The following is a 23,912-nucleotide window of genomic DNA, read 5'->3' on the forward strand; positions in this document are numbered from 1 at the left end:
GGAAACAATCTCTGTACAGCGCTGCAGAATATGTTGGCGATATATAAGCAACAAGAAATGAATAGTAAATAACCATTTTAAGTGTAGTTCTACATGAATTCTGAATGAATAAATCTGGCACCGCTGGCAAGATAAGGTCAGGAGGGTTAATATTTTGCATATTGACTTCACTTGTTCTGATTCTTTTGGTTTTAGATTCTGTGCTTGGATTTTAAAAGAGATTATTTCACATAAACTTGTATTATTTTATTTTCCGTTAGAATAAAAGGACTAAATCACCATTGTGAGCATGGCATAACGTACTGTAGAGCACTGTTCACCTGGAAAATGCGATCTGCAGATTTTATTCTCCTGTTTCATTTGAGAATTCCAGTAAAAGGTAATGATCCAAAGAAATGTTTCGATTTTCCATTTTATGAGATGAGTACCCTTTGCAGGGAAAGGAAGAAGGTTTAGCTACTTTAAACTGAATGATGTGAGTTACATAGAAATTCAGTAAGTACTGTACAGGGTAGACCTGTTAATACATATAGTAAAGGTACTGCAGAATCACCCATAGAGGGATACATTTATATTAACTCGATGGAAAAAAGCTGACGATGAAACAAATCCATGTGCGATACAATGTTATAATGTAATACAGACGGCAATCTACTTTCTTAGCTGTCATAGCAGACCGACTTACTTAAAAAGTCATTGTCACCCATGACTAAACTCTTCTGTTGCCAATATTTTAAAATCATTTTACAGGGGCACTTTGCTGTTGTGCTGGTTTATTTAAGGCACTGTTCTCATTACGTTTGAACCTCGCGTCAGGAGTATTACCTCGCCGTATCCATTTCTGTGCAGGATGCCTGAGCATAGAAAAGTGAAGTATAGTCGACTATGATTTTCTATGCATAAATAAAAATGGTTCCCAACGTATACCAGCCCGACGGAGCCTTTTGGCCTTCGTTGAGTGAATGGAGCGCTATAGATACATGCAGTTTATGTATACGTCAGGAGTCAAACACAGTGTGAACAGAACCTAAGCCTATCATGCACAATATTGTCTTAGTGCTGCGTTCCTCTTTACAAAATTGTTTCTGAATACTTTTCATTTAAGAAGATCCTTTCTCAATAAATACCAATTACAACTATTGGCCAACTAAGGGCCTGTTCACATATGAGCATTCGAGTTCCGTTCATCGGTTCTGTTCAACCTTTCCATTAGAGGAACCAATGAACAGAAACCCGAATGGAAACTATCGCTTCTGTTTGCATTACCATTGATTTCAATGGTAATGCTTCCTTTTTTAGCGTGTTTTCGGTTGTTTCTGTTACGTAAAGTTTCAGGGATTTTTTACGGAAACAATAGCGCAATCTACAGTACTTTTGTTTTCGTGAAAAAAATATAAACTTTACGGAACGGAAACAAACGGAAACCAACTGCAACGTAAGCATTACCATGGAAATCAATAGTAATGCAAACGGAAGTGATAGTTTTTGTTCGGCTTTCCGTTCCTCTGACGGAAAGCGTGAACGGAACCGATGAACGGAACCCGAATGCTGATTTGAACAGGACCTAAAACAGATTTGTGCAGTTGATCAATAGAAACATAAATGGGGTCTGAGAATTTGCCTGGAAAATATGGAACATGCAGTTGGGTGATGAGGAGATTAACTGTAAAGAGCTTGGGTTCAAACCACATTCTATCAGGAACTTGCTAAACTTTCCAGTTGAGTGTCCACATACAGCCCTTTCCCATCACATGAAGGAGATCTGTCCTCCTGTATGCCTTTTTTTGTAATGAAAAGGAGTATCCGAACGGAGAGGGGAAAGGTTGGGATCGGATCCTCCATTTGATGTAAAGTGATACATTGCAGAACAGATCTCCTCAACGTCATAATGTCAAGGAGACTTAGTGGAGAAGAACTGTCCCATCTAAAAACAAAGGTTTTTGGATGTGGTTGGATAGGTATAATAAAATATGGAAAAATGACAAGGCAGTTTCTCTATTATGAAGGGTCTATTTTGAATTTAAAGTTAAGATAAATAAAGTTAAATAAAGATATATTGTAATAACTATAGGGACTGTGCTGCCCTAATGAACAATATAGAAATATTTATTCGTTTTTGTATTTCTATTGTTAATAGTATTAACGGGTTTTACTGTCAGGGTTCTGCAGCGTCACTACTTTACAGGTCACTTAGAGGCTCCAGCCAAAGTATGGTGCTTCAGTCTAAATAAATATTGCTACTAGTCAGAGGTGTTAGTAATAGGGACACGAGAAAGCACCAGTCCATGTATTAGCATCTCTATAGTACAAATAGTTATTGAAATCCAACCAGTCCAGAAGGGGTCAAGGTCCATTATTGAACACCATGGCTCCTTGATCTGAGAATGTTGCCATTGACTTGCACCAATGTGTCTAAAGATACCCAAAACAGGTAACCAGGATATACTGTATATTTTTTAATTAGCCCTCATTCAATAGGAGGGCTTCCTTCTATTCCAGCATCCACTGAACTAGCTCAAGTCAATAAATAGCCCCCCTACTCACGGTCTGTGCAATGTATGTCACACCCGAGAGGTTTTCCCCACTTTAGCAGTGTCTCATTAACAAACGCAGCTAAAGCGGGGAAAGCCTCTCTGTGCGATGTACGAGTCCGTGACAGTAAGAGAGGGAGGGCATGTACAGACTTAAGAGCCACTGCAATGTTTATAGGGAGGTTGGGAGGGAAGTTATTTTTTACAAACATGGTATTGAAAAGCCCAAAGAGGGCTAAATAAAAACCGACTTTACTTGATTCCCAGTCACATGTTATATCTCTTATATATGTTATATAATTATGTGTGAATATTGACGGAATGTTAAAATTCATTGTAAAACATACAATTTTTTAGGGTATTTTGTAATCTGCTGAATAAAGAAACCTGTCAGCTCTTCTGACATGCTGGTAATACTGGTAATACCCATAAAATAACGATTCTGGAGCGTCTTTTCTTAGAACTTTGCGTTGTACCATTCCTCCGTTATTCCCTCTACAAATTTAGGAATAAATTGACAACTGGTCACTACCAGTTGGGGGTGTTTCTCTACACAGTCTGACACTGTTCAATCAGTCCTCACAGTCTAAGGCTAGATTCACACGAGCGTGGGGAAACTCGGACGTGAAAAACATGACGTTTTTCACGTCCGAGGTGCCCCAGTGCGGGTTCCGTTTTCACGGATCCACATAGATGAGCCTATGGAGGGATCTGTGAAAACGAAAGACAATAGGACAGGTTCTATTTTTCAACGGACCCTTCACAATAGCCGTGTGAACGGCCCCATTGAAAAACATGTGTCCGTGTGACGGCCCTTGTTTTAACGGCCATCACACTATCGTGTGAATAAGGCCTAAGACAGTATAGGGACACGCCCCTTTGAAAAGGAAAAAGGTAACACCCAGTTGTTAATTTAATCATACATTTCTAGGAGGAGCAAGAGAGGAACAGCACGATGCAGAGACCTAAAAAAACGTTGCTCCAAAATTTTAATTTTTTTGGAGTACACAAGTATTCATTAAACAGACATGTCAAGAGAGGTGACAGGTCCTCCTTAAAATAGAGTATTAGTATTGTCTTATGTCTTCTGGGTTTGCCTACGTTACAGATGAAGCAGTGCTAAATTGTCAACGCATTAGAATTGAATTTGTCAATATGGGTGATATCACAAACATTCGTCGTTAATATGGTACAAAAAAGAAGCTGCTAATTAACATCACTTGCTACATCTGTATATTAAAATTTACTGTAAGCCTCAAACAGATAACATTCGTAATATCTAGGGCTGGTTTTAGGGGCAAGAACTGGGTAATTGCATAGCTCTCTGTTTTCTAGGGGGCTCCCAATGATCGGAACCCCATAAAACCACACAGTATTATTTAACGGTGTATGGTGATTTTATTTGGAAATTAAATTTCAGTATTATATGGGAACTATATGGCAGCATTATGTGGGCTGTATATGGATGGCAGTATTATATTGCTCAGGCCCCATTTTCTATAACACCGGCCCTGGTAAGATCTATACTTCAGATCTACTTTCTACATAGTTTCCACCTCATCTTTTCACAATAATATTACACTATTAGGCCTTATTCACCTGAGCCTGTCCAATTTGCGACTGCAAAAAGCGGAACGTTTTTTCATGCATATGAATGTCCGTTTTGCGTCAGTGTTGTTCCCGTGTTTCATCTGTTTTTCTCCGCTGCGAGCACTTCCTGGCTTCACTTTTTTGTTCTCTGCATTTTTTAGCAACTGATCAGTGAAAAATGAACAGCACATGGACGTTGTCCGTGTTATGTTAATTATTTTCATGCACCCATACACTTCTACGGGTAAGTCTGCTCCGGAAAAAATGGACCAGAATAGGACATGCAATAAGTTTCTCGCAATGGACACACACTCCGTGAAAAAAAATGGATATGTGAATAGCCCCATTGACTTGTATGGGTCAGCGTGATGTCCTTTGTTAAAACGGACAGCATGCAGATGAGAAGTGATATTACATACTATACAAACGCCTGACTGTACTAAAACTATCATATATCCTGGGACATCCTGACTGTACAGCCAGACTGTTCTGTTTTATTGAGGAGCTGAACAACTTCTTTAGTCACTACTGTTACATGAATATTGAAATACCTGTTCATTTCTGGTCACCACAAATATTTTTTACGCTTGTAACTGGAAATAGAATGGGCTCTATACACCTAAGGAAAGCATTAACATGAAGGATATTGGTCTCCTTGAGGCTGTTACTCTTTTGGACAATTGCACTAGTATATTTTACTCATTTGTATCATTAGGAATTGGCTGAAGAATGCATACTACTATATAAATCATTTATTGCATCTGAGGATTCAAGCAATAAACTAAAAGGGGTTTGCTTTGGCGAGAGTTTGTGCATTCTACATTTTATTTAAAGCCACATTTTTATTTTCCTAACAATGCTAATAAAAGTGAAATAACAAGATAGTTTGTTGTCTTTTCTTAAGATACATTAAGGCTTTATTATACTCTGCAATTAATACTATTATTTACACACATCCAATGGTTCTAATATGGTTCTAACTGGTGAAACTATGTAACTAAACAGGTAGAAAGTGCTGAGACAGCATCATTTTTACTACACGTTTTTATTAGCAATTTGAGATACGTTGATGTGTCAGAACGTCAGAATTTACAGCATTGCTCTACCTCGGAGACTTTTAGGTGCAACACAATAAGCATGTTTGATGACTGCCAATATCACAAGGGTTGGCAACTTTAAGTAGCACTTAAGAAGAATGGTTGGATGACTGGAAAGAAAACTAAAAGCCATAAGTCATTAAAGTTTAAAAGACGGCTTATATAGGCGACCTCATTCCAACCTACAATGGGCAAATTTTACATGTCAAATCCAATAAGCTAAATGTAGCATAATATACAGGCTGGGAAAGACGAACTAATACGTTAGGATATTTAGAAATACCTGCATTTAATAGGCATCAACTACTGGTAGTTGGAAATGTACAGTAGATGAGTTTATTTGGAGTCAAGCTCCATCTTAGCTTCAATAGAATGTGTAATCAGAGAATGACCTATTAGTTAAATCAGGTTTATTATGTTAAACATATTTTTTAAGAATTATGGATCATTTATTTTTTATTTGTATTAAAAAATAATACTAAAATCCTGCAGTTTTTACTCTGACCACAAAGCTCCATAATAGACTGACACTTCCTGTTCTATAGAGATCACTTCTCAGCAATTATCACAGACAGGATTAGGGTATGTTCACACGCAGTGAGCAAAGCCGTCTAAAAATACGGAGCTGTTTTCAAGCGGAAACAGCTCCTGATTTTCAGACGTTTTTGTAGCAACTTGCGTTTTTCGCGTCGTATTTTACGGGCGTTATTGGAGCTGTTTTTTAATGGAGTCAATGAAAAACGGCTCCAAAAACGTCCCAAGAAGTGACATGCACTTCTTTTTCGCGGGCGTCTTTTTACGCGCCGTATTTTGACAGCGTCGCGTAACATTACACCTCGTAGGAACAGAACAAATCCCATTGAAAGCAATGGGCAGAAGTTTGTAGGCGTATTAGGGGCTTTTTTTCAGGCGAAATTCGAGGCGTAAAACGCCAGAATTAAGTCTGAAAACACTGCGTGTGAACGTACCGATACCATAAAAGGTAACACCGTTTTATAGATTACACAGGATTCGCCATTCACAATAGTTGATGGACACAGCTCACCTCTTATCCCTACCCGCACAATGACCTCTACACGGATCAAAGAGACAGCGCGTTGATCGGCGCTCGTTTGCTCCTTTCACAAGGCACTATGTATGGACACGAGCGCTCATTACTCAGATCGCTAGTCCCCATACATTTCTTTCATGCCGGCAGCACGTCTCCATGTTTACACAGGGAGATGTGCTGCCGACAACGATAATATTTTACACATTTAAAACTATACGATCAGCAGATGAATGAGCGTTTGCTCGTTCATCTGCTTATAACTGCCCTGTTTACACAGGGCAACTGTCAGGAACCAACGTTCTTTGAACACTCGTTTACCAGATAATTGGCCAGTGTAAATGGGCCTTAAAGCAGCAGCTCAGATAAGATGACTGCCCCAATAATCATGTACAGAAAAAACAATCTAAAAAAAATGTACAGTTAAAAACTAAAACATTAGAAAAAAAGATTTTATTTCACTATCTGGTTTTAATTAGGAAAAAAATATAGGTGATACATTCCGTTCAACTTTAGCAAGTAAAGCAAATGAGAAATTGTGCATCCTTGTTTTATATTTTTCAATAATTTCTAAAATATTTTTACTTAAAAGGCAGAGGTGATAATTGTCTGTGACACCCACCAATCACAAGAACAGGGGTGTCCAACCCCCCCCCCCCCCCCCGTTATCCTCACTGCAGGGGGTGCATGAATGGCAGTCGTGTATGCTCCCTCAATTCAATGTCTACGGGACTGACGTAAACAACTGAGCACTGTACTCGATTGTTTCCCTCATTCCAATAGACTCTGAATGGAGCAGCAGCGCACATGCTTGACCACCGCTCCGTTCAGGACCCACCTTCTTGTAATCAGTGCAGGTCTCAGAGGTGGGGACCCCAGCGATCAGACATTTATAGCCTATCCTCCTGATGGGTGATAATTGTTGATTCTGGTACAACCCCTTTAAAAAGGAACTGCCACCTCTTGTGACGTCTGGTTTAGTAAATAATTGTTTTCCTATGATATACCAATTCTGGAGGTTCTTTTCTGAGAACTCTATGTAGTTCCATTCCTCTGTTATTCCTCCTAGAAATTAATGAATACATTAACAACCGGGTGTTACCAGTTAGGGAAATGTCCCTACATAGACTGAAAATGTCCAATTAGTGCTGACAGAGCGCTACTGGAACCAACCCTTTAACAGGGGGAATTGTAACATAGAGTTATCAATTTATTCCCTAAAAGGGACCTGTCACCTCCCCTGACATGTCTATTTTAGTAAATACTTGTACTGCCCATGAAATTCTGGAGAATCTTTTTCTTAGAACTCTGCGTTGTGTCGTTCCTTTGTTATTCCTTATAGAAATGTATGAATAAATTGACAACTGGGTGTACCATTCCACTTGTCAATTGGGCGTGTCCCTACACAGTCTCACTTTGTCAGCACTGATAGGTCAGTGTCAGTCTGTGTATGGACACACCCCCAATTGGTAACACCCATTTGTCAATATATTCATAAATTTCTACAAGTAATAAGAGATAAGCAGCGCAGCGTAGCATTCTAAGAAAAGATGGGCCAGAATCGGTATATCTTGGGGAATACAAATATTTACTAAAACAGACATGTCAGGAGAGGTGACAGGTCCTCTTTAACTGCATTATCATTCATATTCTATGTCATGGGAAGGTTCCCCTTCCCGTAATGTGACGTGATGGTGATCATGTGGGCACAAAAGCTGTGTCTGCCCGATCACAGCCGGAGCCTGGCTGTGACTGACATACATTTTCTTGGTAAGGTTTGTCCAGGGTAAATAAAATATCTGTAAAAACACGTAAAATTTGTCTTTTATACATAAAACTTGCAGGTGTTGAACTTCTTGAAGACTTACATTTACAATGTGCCCTCAAACCATGAAATAAAGTTTAAAGAAAAAGTCATTGCCAGCACTGTGGGGTTATGCACAGTCTTATAATTGTCTCTCAGCTAGTTTCAGCAACATAAAAAAAATGGCCATCATGGAAAGTCTGAAACAACCATTCTCTACGGACCAAGTGCGAACAGAACCAGACTGTATTATATACACATCCACCCGTTTTACCATGTTTTTTTTCGGCATACCTTGCAAGTACTTATATTGAACATGGTTTCACGGCTGCCTATTGTAGGGTAAATTTGGCAGCATGAGCCACCAGATTCAGTGCATGTTAAATCATTCTCTGCGAAAGAACAAATTAACATGCCTAGGGGGAAATATCTCATTCTTCAAGATCCCATAATCGTCATGAAGAACTGGCATCTTCCCTTACACTAGAAGGCCAATACTTAATAGAATTCTCTTACCATTATGTCAACTTTATGTCTTTCTCTTAAAGAAACTGTTAGTTATAAAAACATTTTTATGCTGATTTGATGGGTAGTATCCAATTAAACTTGGAAGGAACTGGAAGTAACGCTCTAACTTCAATTTGTGGGACTTTTGGTATACAGTAAGCTGATTTTATGCAATTTTATGCCATTTTTACAAGCTCATCTGGAACTATAACTCCCAGTTTTCTCTGTTAGTAATAAACAGTAAGGCTCTTAACTTTGCAGCATTCATGAATACAAGTGCAAGGAAATTGTTTGCAGCCATTGTTTAAATGTATCACCCAAAGAGATGCATGAGACCTTATTGTACCTCTGATTTAATATGGACGCATACAGATATTTTTTTGCTGTCCGATTCTGTACGAATTGCGCCATGCTCCATTAGATTACATTACAGAGATATTCTCTCCTAGAAGTGTTGCTTCTAGAGGGGAAACATCTCCAACATACGACACCTGATGAAGCATCATTTGGTCGCACAGAGAGTCCCTGTGGCCGTGCAGTGGAGAGCCATGTGAATGAGGCCTTAAGCTTATATTTTGATGTCAGTTCTAACAATCTAAGGGCTCATACAACCAACTGTATGAAAGATATGGCACCAAACAGCGCTCTACAGATGTGCAAACCACGCAACTGAAGGTTTTTCTGGTACTGTATTTATTCAATATGAGTTCAGTATTTATTTAATATTGAGTCTCAATTGACTTGTATGTAACCAAAGACAGATTAGCAAAAGCAACTGCTTCCCAGATGCAAAGCTGCCTTAGTCGAGATGGTTCACTTGATGCAATGGCCTATTGTACACAGTCATGTGATAAGAGGTTCGATTTATCCAGCCGCAAAAGGGTTAAATACTTATGCAAGCAGCATTTTTAGGTTTTACATTTTTTAGTAAATTCTGAGAAATAATAATTTGTGAATTTGAAAACCTAAGTCAAAAGTCAGCATTCATATGGCTGCATTTGTACGTGACACTTTACAAAATATTTTGTATGTCATATTGTTATTGTGTGATGCAGTTAACAGTTGCAGTATTACCTATTATGACTCCAAAGTGGCTTATTACAGTGGTGCTGCATTGAAGAGAGCAATGATCTCCATTCTCCCCATCAGGTGGATAATACAATAGGGGCAAGTAGGAATTTTCATATTTTTTTCCTGGAGTTACACTTTAAGTATTGTAATGTCATCTATTTGTGGAATCCATGAAAAAATCTATTTATGGTTACAATTACTTCAAAGATAGTCACTTGGGATGATCCAACATAGCATTGACCTTATTTAATCTTTCTGTCACATTTACATAGTTACATCGTAGAGTTGAAAAAATACATATGTCCATCAAGTTCAACCAAGGGATGGAAGAAAGGAAAAGGCTATGGGTAAACTATTATTACTGTTTTATCTCTACAGATCCAGATGAAAGTAAAAAAAAATACTCATAAAGCATGAACCAAGGTGCCCTAAAAAATGAAAAATGTCCCTCTTGATCCCAAGTGGATCAACATTCAAAAAGGAATTTTATATATTGACATAGGCGCTGATATTTTTTTGTTCTAAAAAATTATCTAAGCCTTTTTTGAAGCCATCTATTGTTCTTGCTTGGACCAGCTCCTGAGGCCGGCTATTCCACAGATTCACAGTTCTTATGGTAAAGAAAGCTTGAGACGGAAACTTTTTTCTCCAGACAGAGGCAGTGCCCCCTTGTCTTCTGACGGAATTTTACATGGAACTGCTTTTCACCATATTTTCTGTATAGGACATTTATATACTCATACAAGTTATTATTGTCCCCCCTTCGTTGTCTCTTTTCTAGACTAAATAACTGTTATTCTTTCAATCTTTCCTCATAACTTAGATTCTCCATGCCCCTTATTAGTTTAGTTGCTCTTCAATGTATTTTTTCCAACTCCAAGTCATCTCTCTAATGAACTGGAGCCCAGAACTGAACTGCATATTCTAGATGAGGCCTCACTAATGCTTTGTAAAGTGGTAATATTATGTCCCTGTCCCGCCAGTTCATGCCGCTTTTAATACATAACAATACCCTATTGGCTTTAGAAGCAGCTGATTGACATTGCATGCTGTTATTTAGTCTATGATCTACAAGTACACCAGTACAAATACTTTTGTATGATATTTCGAAAAAAATATGTGTTCTTGTAATTAACACTCAAAAATCAGGACAGGACAGACACTGAGAAGAATTGGAATTCATTTATGGCAGATAAAGAACTTAAAGGGGTTGTCCAGCACCTATAAAAAAAAAAAAAAAATTCCTAAAAACACTATTAGAAAGGTCCTCTCATCATAAAACCATATTCTAAATAATAAAGACCTTCTTGCCAAATCTCGATGTATCGGCACACACTATGTTCAGCTTCTGCTTCTGAGGAGGGACACTACAAGTCCTGGCATCCCCTTTTCTCTTCTCGGCAAATGATTCCCCGCCCACCCCTTGCCTCAGTAACTGCAGTAACACAACGGAGCAGTTACAGTGCATGTGCCTTGCGGTCACGTGCTTGATGACTCATCGACACGAACAATAGAACAATGCAACAATCGGTCTTCCGACACCCCGCGACCTGGTTTTGGATCGGCAACTCTACACATATTTGAAAATAGAAGCATATTGGTAAGTGACATTTTTCCAGATAATATGAAGAATGATCACGATTTTTTGTTCACCGAAAAACCCCTTTAAGAACGTTAAGTCATATAAACTTAACATGAGGACACAAAATATTTTAGAACAATTATGTACTTATCAAATTTGTGTGACTGACAATACATTTCATAATATACTAAAAATAATATATTTATTTTTACGTCCTTTGACTTACCCTCCTCACAGTTACTTCCCATGAATCCTGGGCAGCACCTCCACTCCAATGTTGTGGCTGTACGATATGACATTTTATATATTGGTCTCAGCACAGCCCTATAACTAATAAAGAACAAAATTAGACGACCTCATGTGAAAATATTTACAGTAAAATAATACTGGTATACTGAACAAGCAGGTGGAATCCCATAGATTGGCCAACATAATTCTGCATTTCCAAGGTGTGAAATGATTTGTAAACTTTATATACAGTATAAATCTATTACATAGACCACAGAGGTGAAAAAGGACACTTTAAGTAAAAAATTTACCAGTACAACATAGTCAAGAATCAGGTAAAGAAGCAGTTTAGTCTGTGATCATCAAAAATGTTGAGATTCTGAACAGTAGAGCATCAAAGTGATGTAGTTGAAACTCTATGGGTCATTTATGACACTTGGCAACGGCCTTGGGCACTACAAAATCATAAATTTTCACTTTATTTAAACTACTAGAAGATGTTTGTTTCCTATGAGGAGGCACACATAGACGTCTTAAACTAAATATTTCATAGTTATTTTAGGCTGCCCCTACTAATTATGTAACTTTAGAATATAGGACTTATAGTATAGTTTTCATACCGTTATGTGTTTATACCTGCAGAGACAGGTGCATTTTGACTTTTCGCACTAGTGAAATATATTGGGGAAGATTTAGCAAGAAACAAGTGGAGCAGTTGCCCATAGCAACTAATCAGACTCTAGCTCTCATTTCTCAAATGTCCTTAGAAAAATGAATGCTGCAGATTGATTGGTTGTCATTTGCAACTGCTCCTCCAGTCAGAGACATAACTATAGAGGATGCAGTCACACTATAAGGAGACCAGTACTATAAATGACGTGTGATAGTAGGTGGGGCCTGATACAGATTTTTTATTGGGGCCCAGGAGCTTTAATTTATACCTCTGCCCCCAATGTTCTACCCCGAAGTGAAACCTCTTTGAGAAAAAATACCAAAAATACACAAAAATATTTCTTTGCAAAAAAACAAAAAGAAAAGGATACAGAATGCTGGTAATAGTGTTTAATTCCTTCCTTGCCAAGGCGGTATCTCATACATACTGGCACGGTAGCACTTCACTAGCCAAGCACTATCTGATACCTCCTTGCTACAAATGGACCTAGCTCAGGCTAGATTGTGGATAGAGTCCTTGCTAAGATTGCTGGCTTTAAAACAAGTCCAAGATCGCAGCTCGGGCTGTGATCTAACTAAAACTAGAGCAGGCTGAAGTGGGAGCTGCATAGACGTTCAGCTGCCACTTCATCATGTGTAAATAAGCAGGGGGAGTAGGGGACAAGCTGACAGTGTGCAGGGATAGGAGGATGATCTGTGATCCTTCTCCTATCCCTATATTGCTTTAGATGATCCCTGGGATGCTCTTTGATTGTCACATATAGTGGCTTTTTCCTTTCAAGTAAAGGGGTGAGTAGATTGGCAGTTGATCATCCAATCACTCCTATGTGCCTAATTAGGGCGTTTATTGACTCCATGACCCTGATGTTTATCAGCACCCGGTTCGCGGCGTCAAGTAAGACTCGCTAGGCACAGGCAACACACAGAAACATCAATAAAGATTATACATTTATACATTTTACACTGCCAATCCTCTGTATATAGAACACTATTAGCCTAGATCATATCCTTCCAGAGTGCCCCTCTCCTCCATATCACAGTTGGAATCCTGTGACGTCACCGTGACATCCCGTTTCCATGGCATTGGCCCAAATGGAGTAAGGAATTTTCTGTATTCGGGTCCCAGTACTAAACACATTTTGCTGGCAAAAGGGGTTATTTGAGTAAGCATATTAGTTGCAAATTTACATTTTCATGCAATTTTTGCTTATAAACAATGTTTCACGCTAAGTTGTGCAAAGCTGGTTGTGCATAAAATTAGTACATTTAATTTAAATACACAACATGCTATGTGCTTGCTCAAAAAAATATAGAAAGTTTGGGGTGTGCACTACATATTATTACATTTGCAGATGACAACCAAATACTGCATGGCCTTTGTCTCAGTATTTTTGAGAGCACAAGCTCTTGTTTATGTAGAGTCTTGTGGTATTATATAGATTTTGCACCCATTGATCTATTATTTTTAGAATTTTTGTGTGTGTAGGCCTCTGCTCCGATGCGAGTTTTAGGTGCAAATGTCAAATTTAATGCATTTATTTTTTATTTATATTTGTCATATGGACAACGGCAATCTTCAGGTCATCAGATTTCTGAAAATATATAGGGTGTATGGGTACATTAACTTTTCAAAGTGTGTAAACCTTCCATACAACAGGATTTTACAACAAAACATACTGTGCAGTATAAAAAATGTTTTCGCATGGGAACCTATAGGTGGCATACGTCACAAGAATCCATTTAACATAGCTTTTTATGACACATATCTTAAACGCATACCATAATAGTCTATGGGTGACCGATGTATAACAATGTCATCTGTCACACATAGGCTATAATGGTATCCAGTTAACATACATCAGGAAAAGGGTCATGACAGTTCACGTATCCATTAAACAGATACCATTATAGATTATGGGTGACGGATGCCACCATTTGGCATCCATCACAGCCTACGTTTCTACGTAATCTACGTTTAATGCACTGTGTAATGCCCCCATAGAGTATAATGCTCCCACACAGTATAATGCCCCCATAGCTGCCCCACACAGTATAATGCCCCCATACAGTATAATGCTCCTATAGCTGTGACCATATCAGCCCCCACCCCATACCCAGTAAAATGCCCCCATATGTGCCTAATAGAAAAATGATATAAATTATTATTTACCTACCCCGTTCCCACGATGAGTGGAGGAGATCCTTCTCCTCATTTGGCCTGTGTTATGAGTGACTCGGCGCAGACAGGCGCAATGACGTCACTACATCGCGCCTGTCTGCGCCGAGCCTCTAATGGCTCACGGCACAGTGAATGATGGAGCAAGGAGTAGCTCAGCTCCTTGCTCCAGCATTGAATTCAACTGTATCTGCGTCCTGAAGACTCAGATACAGTTGGAACCGGGACCAACGCGGTCAGCGTTGTGTAGCCCCCAGGCTTAGGGGCCTGGTCGCAACTGATTAAAGGTGTTGTACTAGAATCGACAATTATCCTTTTTTCACAGCCTAGGTGCTAATTGTCATAATGCTGGGGTTCCTACCAATCGCGAGAATGGGGGTTCTGATCCCCGTGTTTCTCCATAATGCATCCAACGCTATGAGGAGAAGCTTGAATGGAGCGGCAGTCGAGCATGCGCCCATCGCTCATTCAATGTCTATGAGATTGACGAAAACATCCGAGTGCTGTACTTGGTTGTTTCCGTCAATTCCATACACTTTGAATGGAGCGGAAGCGCGTATGCTTGATTGCCGCTTCATTCAACGTCCTCACTGCAGTCAAGCAGTGAGAAGGAACACGGTGTTCGGGACTCCGTTCTCGCGATCGGTGGGGGTCCCAGCGAACAGACAATTATGACCTATCCTTTGGATAGGTCATAATTGTCGATTCTGGTAAAAAACACAGCTTTGATGCAGTCAGCAAACATGTACTAAGCAATACATGAGTAAAGACACAAAATGATGAAACACCAAAAAATCATGTCATCAATGACACCGTTTGCTTATAGCATACATTACTGTATTCCCTGCATCTGTGAAGTATTGTCCTTCCTGTATACTGTAGTAGTCTTCTACCTGTGGCTTCCTAGTTTACCATACAAGAGACTTGTAGCGCATGACGGGAGTTTTAGTCTCACAACAGCTGGAGAGCCACAGATTGAAGAACACTGTATGGTACTGAACGGTATCCTTCTGAGTCCCCAGCATGGCTTCCCACTCTTCAGTCACCACCATGTGAAGCGTTTCAAAACTTAGCAGCGCCTCATGCCATCTGCTGTCACACGCTGAAATGCATTTAGTGGGACAAAGCAGCGTGGACAAGGGTCAATTAAGTGACACGTGGGTTCCCTACAAAACAACTGATCAAAAAGTGCGGTCACCGGTCAGAATGAGAGGTGGTCTTGTTAAAGAGGGCTATTGTACATAGCCAATAATGTATATGCAAATTGGTCACAGAAAAATCTTTTCATTTTGGGGGGTTCTTCTTGAAGAGGTATATTCTTGGGAGCTTTCACTGTATATCTAATTACTATAATATCCACAGGACATTGTTCAACTGGTGAATCATAACAAAAAGAAATCTACATATAAAAGTCCAACAATGTTACAATACGCCAGAAAGTAACCACATATCACCGCTAACTATTTACTGTATGTGCAGTGCTGATGAGTACTCGGCTAGATTTATATTCCTTTGTTGTGTCCACAATTAGTGCTTCACTTTCCAGCATATGGCACTGATCAGATTGTTTCGCATTGAACATAATAAAAACAAGACTAGTGACGGGAAACAGCTGAAAACATGGGCTTCATAGCAAGAGCCACATCTGTTTGCAAGAAAATATTCTGTTATCAAATTGATGGTCTCCTGGCAAAAGACTGAATCATCAGTGGCTTGGCAGACATAAGTGTGAGCGAGTTCTAGAACAGGATGGCAATAATTAAAAATCTACTGAATTTGGAAAGCTTTAGAAAACAAGGTCATTCCGCCTCCTTTGTTGATAGCACATGAGTATAGCTTTTAACCAGTTTTATGCATTTCAATAACATCCTTTTATCTAAAGGGATAACAAATATACAAATAATGTACACTAGCTGGCCAAAAGTATGTGGACACCTGACCATCACAACTATGTCAGCATGTTAGACATCCCAATCCAAAACCTTCGCATCAGGAGTCGGGCTCCTTTTGCAGCTATATTAGCCTCCACTATTCTGAGAATAGACTTTCTGCACGATTTTTGAGTGTGCCTATGGGAATTTGTGCCATTTAGCCAAAAAAAAAACCATTTGTGAAGTCAGACACTGATGTTTTATGAGATGGTCGGTCTCGAAATTGGCGTTCAAATTCACAACAAAAGTGCTCAATAAATAGCATTTCTCTGGACCCAAATATCATATCACGTATCAAATCCTATTGGTAGCTTTTCATACCATTCCATTAAACTGCTGCTGTTGGGCAGGTGATGACGCAGTGGGGGGGGGGGGCTACCATTAGCTTGGGCAGACCTAGCAAATCAGAAATTTCACAAACTGACCTGTAGCAAAGGTGGCATTCTACGATAGTGTCATGTGTAAAGTCCCTGAGCTCTTCAGTATGACCAATGTTTGTCTATGAAGGTTGCATGGCTGTGTGCTTGATTTTATGTTCTGCACACAATAATTAGGGGGGGGGGGGCAAATACTATTACCCAAACAGGGGATTTATTTTCTATGTGTACAGCCGCATTATGTACATGTAAACTCTTATATGCTTGTTAGATACTATAACTAGAAGACTACATCTAACAAGTATCTTTGTAAGGCTATACATTCAGTCCTGTGCATGTTTTAGCCCCCCCCCCCCCCCCTTACGTCATCATCTGTCCAACAGCAGCAGTTGAATTGACTGGCATGAGAAGCTAACAATGATATTTGTTATGTGATATGATAATTGGATCCAGATGAATGCTATGGGATACATATACATGCCCATGTAAAAATTAATAACAGAAGATGATACTTGTTTTATATACATAGACAGGATCTGTCAAACTATCAGCCAGTATAGAGATGGATACTTAAAGCGTAATTCCAGTTATGAAGGTGGCTGCGTCTCCCTCTAGAAGTTTAAAAGTGAAACTGGCTTCCGGTCCGCCCATAAGACTCTGTGTGAATCGGCGAGTCGGATTAGAGATCACGTGACCGCACGGGGGAGCCGAACAGAGCCTGTGTTTTGAAAACTAGACGCTCGGTGAGCAAATTATTATCATATACATGTACAAGATGCCCATTACAAATGGGCAAAGCAATAAAAAACTTAATGGGAGTGCTTCTTTAGGCATTTCTGGCATATCCACAGGAAATGCCCAATAGGTGCGGGACTTATACCTATCAGGAGAATGGGGGGTACTGTTATCGTCATTCTCTAATTCATAGCCGTCACAAACAATGTAGAGTAGGCCATTTATAAGATTGACAATCAACAATGGATCTGTGGGGGTTCAATCCCCGGGACCCCTGTCTATCTGAACAATGAAGGGGTTCACAGAGCACCGCTTCCTTTCAATTTTTACACAGGCACCTTGGCTATGCCATTGTACTGCAGCTCAGTCCCATGTATTTGGGATTGTTATGGTCACTAAGAATTGAGCCGATTGTGACGATTATTGCTACGTGTAAATGTAGTTTAGGAGTATAATTGATCATGTGGCTTGATAAATAAAACAAGGGTCAACATAAGCACCAGTCTTGGGCAATATCTGAAAATAGTTTGCAAGAAGAATCAGTGAGGTTGAAAGCATTATTTGAAAACCTTCTTCAATAAAGTAAATGACATTCCCTGGATATTTTGCCAACTTAGGTTGAAGTCACTCTCCCGACAATCGATCTGTTCACAGACCATCTCCTCTGCACTTTGTTGTTTTGTTTACCTAGTCTTGGGGACATTTAGTCACCTATGCACTTGAATGGAGATGAGTACGAGCATGTGTCTCTCCATTCAAAATCCATGGGGCTGACGGAAACAGCCAAACACTGTACTGATAAATGTTAACCTTGGAATAAGCCCTTTAAGCCTGGAAGTAAATAGTCAGGTTTAGAATTATGGAAAATTGTTAAGAAAGGTAAAATGAAGAAATACTCAAATACTGAACCATTTCTGTCACTATTCATACTTAAAGATGACCTATCACTAGGTCATATAAGTTGAACTGGTTAACTGACCTGAACAGCACTCTCTCCCTTATTCCAGCGCTGCTTTTTTTTCATGGACCCCCGTTCCAGAGATATGGCGCCCTCTTGTGTTGGCTCACTATATGCAACTTTAATGTAATTAGCCAATGGGGTGGAGCTAGCTTCCCGGCATCTGATGCTGACCAATCAGCGTGAGGCAGCTTAAGGGTAGTTTACGCCCTATTGGTTTACTACAGCAAATTAACATAGAGGGAGCAACACAACAGTGGGCCATATCCCTGGAAGTAAACCTGACTGTTTACTTCCAGGCTTAAAGGAGTTATTCCAAGATTAACATTTATCAGTACAGTGTTTGGCTGTTTTCATCAGCCCGATAGACTTTTATGGGTAGACGCATACTCGTACTCCTCTCCATTCAATCTCCTCCTTATGATCGTGCAGTGAGGGGGAACAGAGGGTTCAGGTACCCCACTCTAGTGATCGGTGAGTCCCAGCGTTGGGGCCCCTAGCGATCAGACATTTATAATTTATCTTGTGAATAGGTGATAAATGTTAATTTTGGGACAACTCCTTTAAGTGAAAAATAAATCCCAGAATTTAAATGTAGTCTCAGACTTTTGGACCCCACTGCGTAGCTGCGTTTAGCAAGTTATACTTCATAGGCATCAGGAAGAAATTACCCTTGCTCCTGCATCATGTTGTAATAAGAACAGTCACCTTTTGTTGTCACGATTTGGGACAATCATCCTAGAATCCAACACAAGCCTGAGTACCTGATACTGGAGGGTGAGGGGTGTTTCACTATGAAACCCTTCTTTGCCCACTTGTTTATACCACTGCAGCTCCCAAATGAAAAGTCACTTAATGAAACTGGCAAAAGAACGTAAGAGTGTCTAGTATATATCTGTTACAAAATAAATAATTCTATTCCCAAGGGTTAATAAAGAAGTTGGCATTGTTGTTTCTGTAGAATTGGCATCTTTTAATGCTGCCAAACTAATAGAATGACCTGCCAATGTTTCAGATTCTTCCATCCACAGTTGTGATCCAACAGACTTGATTCCATCACCTACCTTAATAACTTTTACGGATATTGAATAAGATACTATGGACTGTCAATGAGCATTGACTGCATACAACACTCTTTGGATTGATAGCTATGAACATTTTTTATAAATATATTTACCTCACTAGATTTGTGCAGGGTCCCGGCCATCTACAACTCTGGTACACTCGCTGAACCATGGTCTCCGATCCATTTTGTACTTGACAGGTAACTGTTTTTGTCACTGTGAACTGACACCAGTTCCTGTAAAAGAGAAGAAGATCACAATTCTTAATTTTATGACTTTAGCAAAAATATTCTATTTTTTATCTTTTTGTTATTAACTTGACCTTACTCATGTGTATACCAATATTAAAATACAATATTTAAGTGATGCACGATAAAATATAAATATAAATTAAATGTTCATGCTCTTCTGGGAAATGCCATTTTAGGAGATGTTTTACAAATGTCAGACCCCAGGGAAATGAAAATGTCTAGGTTGAAGTGTAGATTCCTTGCACATTTAGTGATCACTAGGATTTGGTTATCGACCATTCCTGATCCAGTAAATTGGTAAAATCTGGCAAAGAAAACCATTAAATATGAGAAAATTGTTCTGGCGAAGGACTACCCAGGGGATAGGTTTTTGAAATCATGGGAATATTGGCTTTGATTGAGGGGGATTTAGCGCTTATCTTCTTTTTTTTTTCCCCTGTCCAGATCAGAGTGAGGGGTGGGATTAGAGGGGTAAAAATAATATAATAAAAGTAATATGATTGCATTTTACTTATACTTGGATTTGGAGAAAGTTGTCAATCATAGGTGGCTGACACGGGGAAGCGGCAATTCGTGAATACTGTGGACTCCCTCTTAGTGCAATGCAAGCCCTGAAACGTTCTAAATGTCAGTTCCCTAAAATCACTTAACTATCAGACATAAGTGACAGACCGCTGAAATCAAAGTGTCTGTCACTACTTTATGCTGCCTTCAGAAAATGTAGCATAAAGTCGCTGACAGGTTCCATTTAAGTTGTAAAAATCTGTTACTTCGAACCCTGGATGTTGTATTTTAATATTGATCTACACATGAGTAAGACAAGTTTAATAAGAAAAAAATCACTTAACTATCAGCTCTGGGATCCATACCTATATCGAGAATAAGCAGCGTTTTCTCGGTTGTTTCACTAACTCCCATAGAACATAATGGAAAGAGCCGTGCGCATGCGAAGCCACCTCCCCATATAGTCCCTGTCGGGAATTGGCAGCCAGCAGCCCCCTCACTAGATGGGAACAGAGTTGAGTGACGCCCGTTCTCGATAAAGGTTGGAGTCCCACGGCTTTGGATATCCTTTGGTCATACCATATGTCTGAGATAGGAATAACCCTTTAAACACTGCAGGAGATGAAAGCTATCAACCCTGACTCTAGATGCCGCTCCACTTCAGAATACAATCTTGCTATGTGATTAATGTAACGGGTATGCCCAGCTGGTAGCGTGAACGTGAATAAGCAGTCCTTGAAAAGCTCCAGTGACGTCAATATGAAAGCAATCTCGTGGCCATCCTAAGACTAGACTAGTCAATCAACTAGTCGATTAACTAGTTTAGCCTTAGGCTGGCCACGAGAGAGCTTCCATAGTGACATCACTGGGGCTCCTCAAAGACTGTTTATCGGGTTCATGGAAGGTCTGTGTCTATCCATTAAAAAGTGTTTTCGATTTCACGCTGATCACTACAGCATACACAACAGGGCTTACACTCACTGTTTTCCTCATCTCATTTGTCAGCTTTGCTGTATAGACTTAGATAAGGTCAGAGAGTGCAGAGATATAATAACAGCTCTATTGTACTGCTGGAGGCCCAGATAAAGCAGAATAGTAACACTATATATTTCAATTTCTGGAGACTGTAATATTTTATGACATTTCTCAGTCAATTGAGGAACATTTATTGAAGCTGCCATAAAGCGTGCACATGCTGCTGTACAGTCTTTATACACAATACAGGAAGCAAGGGTGTGCTTCCAATAGGACTGAATCCAGGAAAGTAAAAAAATATATACAGCTTCAACATTTAAAATAAGAACAAACACATTATTTATCTTTTACAGACTTACATATAATTAGTGATATTAAAATTAAATACATTAGACATTCCCTGTAAACCAGTATTGAGTCACATTTCATCCCACTATATACATTGAAGTTTATAACACTCCCTAAGGCCGGGTTCCCACGGAATTGTGTGTGAAAATTACGCAGCATTTACAGTAGCAGCAAAGTGGATGAGATTTAGAAAATCTCATGCCCACGCCGCGGAAAAAACAACACAGGGTAAACGGTAATAAATTGACGTGCGTTGCAGAATTTTATTTTTCAGCATGTCATTCTATGCTACGTTTTTGTTGATTTTCTGTTGCTGGTTTTCCACATTAAATTCAATGTCGATGCAAAACCTGCAACAGAAATCCAAGTTTTGAGACTTTTACGCCGCAAAATTCGCAACTCTGGAAAAAAACAAAAATCATACTTATCCAGGACACCCTCCTTCTTCCTGCAGTCCGGCCTCCTGGGATAACGTTTCATTCCAGGTAACCGCTGCAGCCAATCACAGGCTGCAGTGTCACATGGCCTGTAAAGTCATTGTAGGAGGCCGGACTACGCACAGAGAAGACTGAGGGGATAAGTATGAGTGCTTTCATCCGCAGAGGAAATTCCACTCGAAAAAACCGCACCACAATGTGGTGCGATTTTTCTAACGGAATGTACTGCAGGTTCCAGGTCTGACACGCTGCGTGATATTTACACGCCATATTCGACACGTGGGAACACAGCCTAAAACCACCTTGTTATAGATATCTTGTTTAAAGCTCTTCTGCCTCATGATAGATGTGTGTAAAAACAATGTGATTGTAGGACAGTTCATTTTAGCAGTAATGAGCAATAGCACTTTATAAAACAAAAAAAAGTATATTTTCTAAATGTCCAGAGCAGCTACTAATGGGAGAAAGGTTAGAACCTCAGGGTTTAATTACTGTGTGCACCTGTGAAAACGTTTTTGTTTCAATTGTTATATATATATATATATATATATATATATATATATATATATATATAAATGTGTATCAGTATAATTGGTGCAACTTTGTAATTACATTTTATTGAAAATAATCTTTACTTTTTCATATACAGCTGCCTTGCATCCTGTATGCATAGCAGCTGTATCTTGAGCTGAGACCTAATGGCAACATAGTTGTTAGTTGAATATACACCGATCAGCCATGACATTTAAACTGCTGACAGGTGAACTAAATAGTCCGGATTCACACGAGCGTGTGCGTTTTGCGCACGCAAAAAAGTGCCGTTTTGCGCACGCAAAAGGCACTTAACAGCTCCGTGTGTCATCACCATATGTTGCTAATTAACATCTCCCATATGTCTACATTAGATTGGCATCGTTTTTTGAACATCCTTTTATTTTTCTAGGACGTTACAAGGCTTAGAACTTTAGCGGCAATTTCTCACATTTCAAAAGGCTATTTTAACAGGGGCCAGTTCAGTTGTGAAGTGGCTTTGAGGGCCTTATATATTAGAAACCCCCAAAAAGTCACCCCATTTTAAAAACTTCACCCCTCAAAGTATTCAAAACAGCATTTAGAAAGTTTCTTAACCCTTTACACATGTCACAGGAATTAAAGCAAAGTAGAGGTGAAATTTACAAATTTCATATTTTTTTGCAGAAATACATTTTTAATACAATTTTCTTTATAACACAGAAGGTTTTACCAGAGAAATGCAACCCAATATTTGTTGCCCAGTTTCTGCAGTTTTAGGAAATATCCCACATGTGGCCGTAGCGTGCTACTGGACTGAAGCACCGGCCTCAGAAGCAAAGGTGCACCTAGTGGATTTTGGGGCCTTATTTTTGTTAGAATATATTTTAGGCACCATGTCAGGTTTGGAGGGCTCTTGCGGTGCTAAAACAGTGAAAATCCCCCAAAAGTGACCCCATCTGGGAAACTACACACCTCAAGGAAATTATCTAGGGGTATAGTGAGCATTTTGACCGCACAGGTTTTTTGCAGAAATTATTGGAAGTAGGCTGTGAAAATTAATATCTACATTTTTTCAAAGAAAATGTAGGTTTAGCGATTTTTTTTCTCATTTCCACAAGGACTAAAGGAGAAAAAGAACCGCAAAATTTGTAAAGCAATTTCTCCCGAGTAAAACAATACCCCACATGTGGTAATAAACGGCTGTTTGGACACACGGCAGGGCTTAGAAGGGAAAGAGCGCTATTTGGCTTTTGGAGCTCAAATCTAGCAGGAATGGTTTTCAGAGGCCATGTCACATTTACAAAGCCCCTGAGGGGACAAAACAGTGGAAACTCCCCACAAGTGAACCCATTTTGGAAACTACACCCATTGAGGAAATTATCTAGGGGTATAGTGAGTGTTTTGACCCCACAGGTTTTTTGCATAAATTATTGGAAGTAGGCCCTGAAAATGACAATCTAAATTTTTTCAAAGAAAATGTAGGTTTAGCTAATTTTTTCTAATTTCCACGAGG

The 23,912-nt window shown here is 39.3% G+C and overlaps 1 protein-coding gene across 1 annotated transcript in view; it reads right to left on the reverse strand.

The window, feature by feature from the left end:
• COL26A1 (collagen type XXVI alpha 1 chain) overlaps positions 1-23,912 on the reverse strand; it is a 382,105-nt gene that overhangs the window by 271,216 nt on the left and 86,977 nt on the right. The window contains exons 2-3 of the mRNA XM_075850816.1: positions 19,485-19,607; positions 11,457-11,560 (exon numbers count right to left, since the gene is read on the reverse strand). Coding sequence (XP_075706931.1) covers positions 11,457-11,560; positions 19,485-19,607 — 227 coding nt within the window. The remainder of the gene's footprint in view (positions 1-11,456; positions 11,561-19,484; positions 19,608-23,912) is intronic.

The sequence above is a fragment of the Rhinoderma darwinii genome, chromosome 2 (assembly GCF_050947455.1).
Source record: "Rhinoderma darwinii isolate aRhiDar2 chromosome 2, aRhiDar2.hap1, whole genome shotgun sequence".
Classification (NCBI taxonomy): domain Eukaryota; kingdom Metazoa; phylum Chordata; class Amphibia; order Anura; family Rhinodermatidae; genus Rhinoderma; species Rhinoderma darwinii.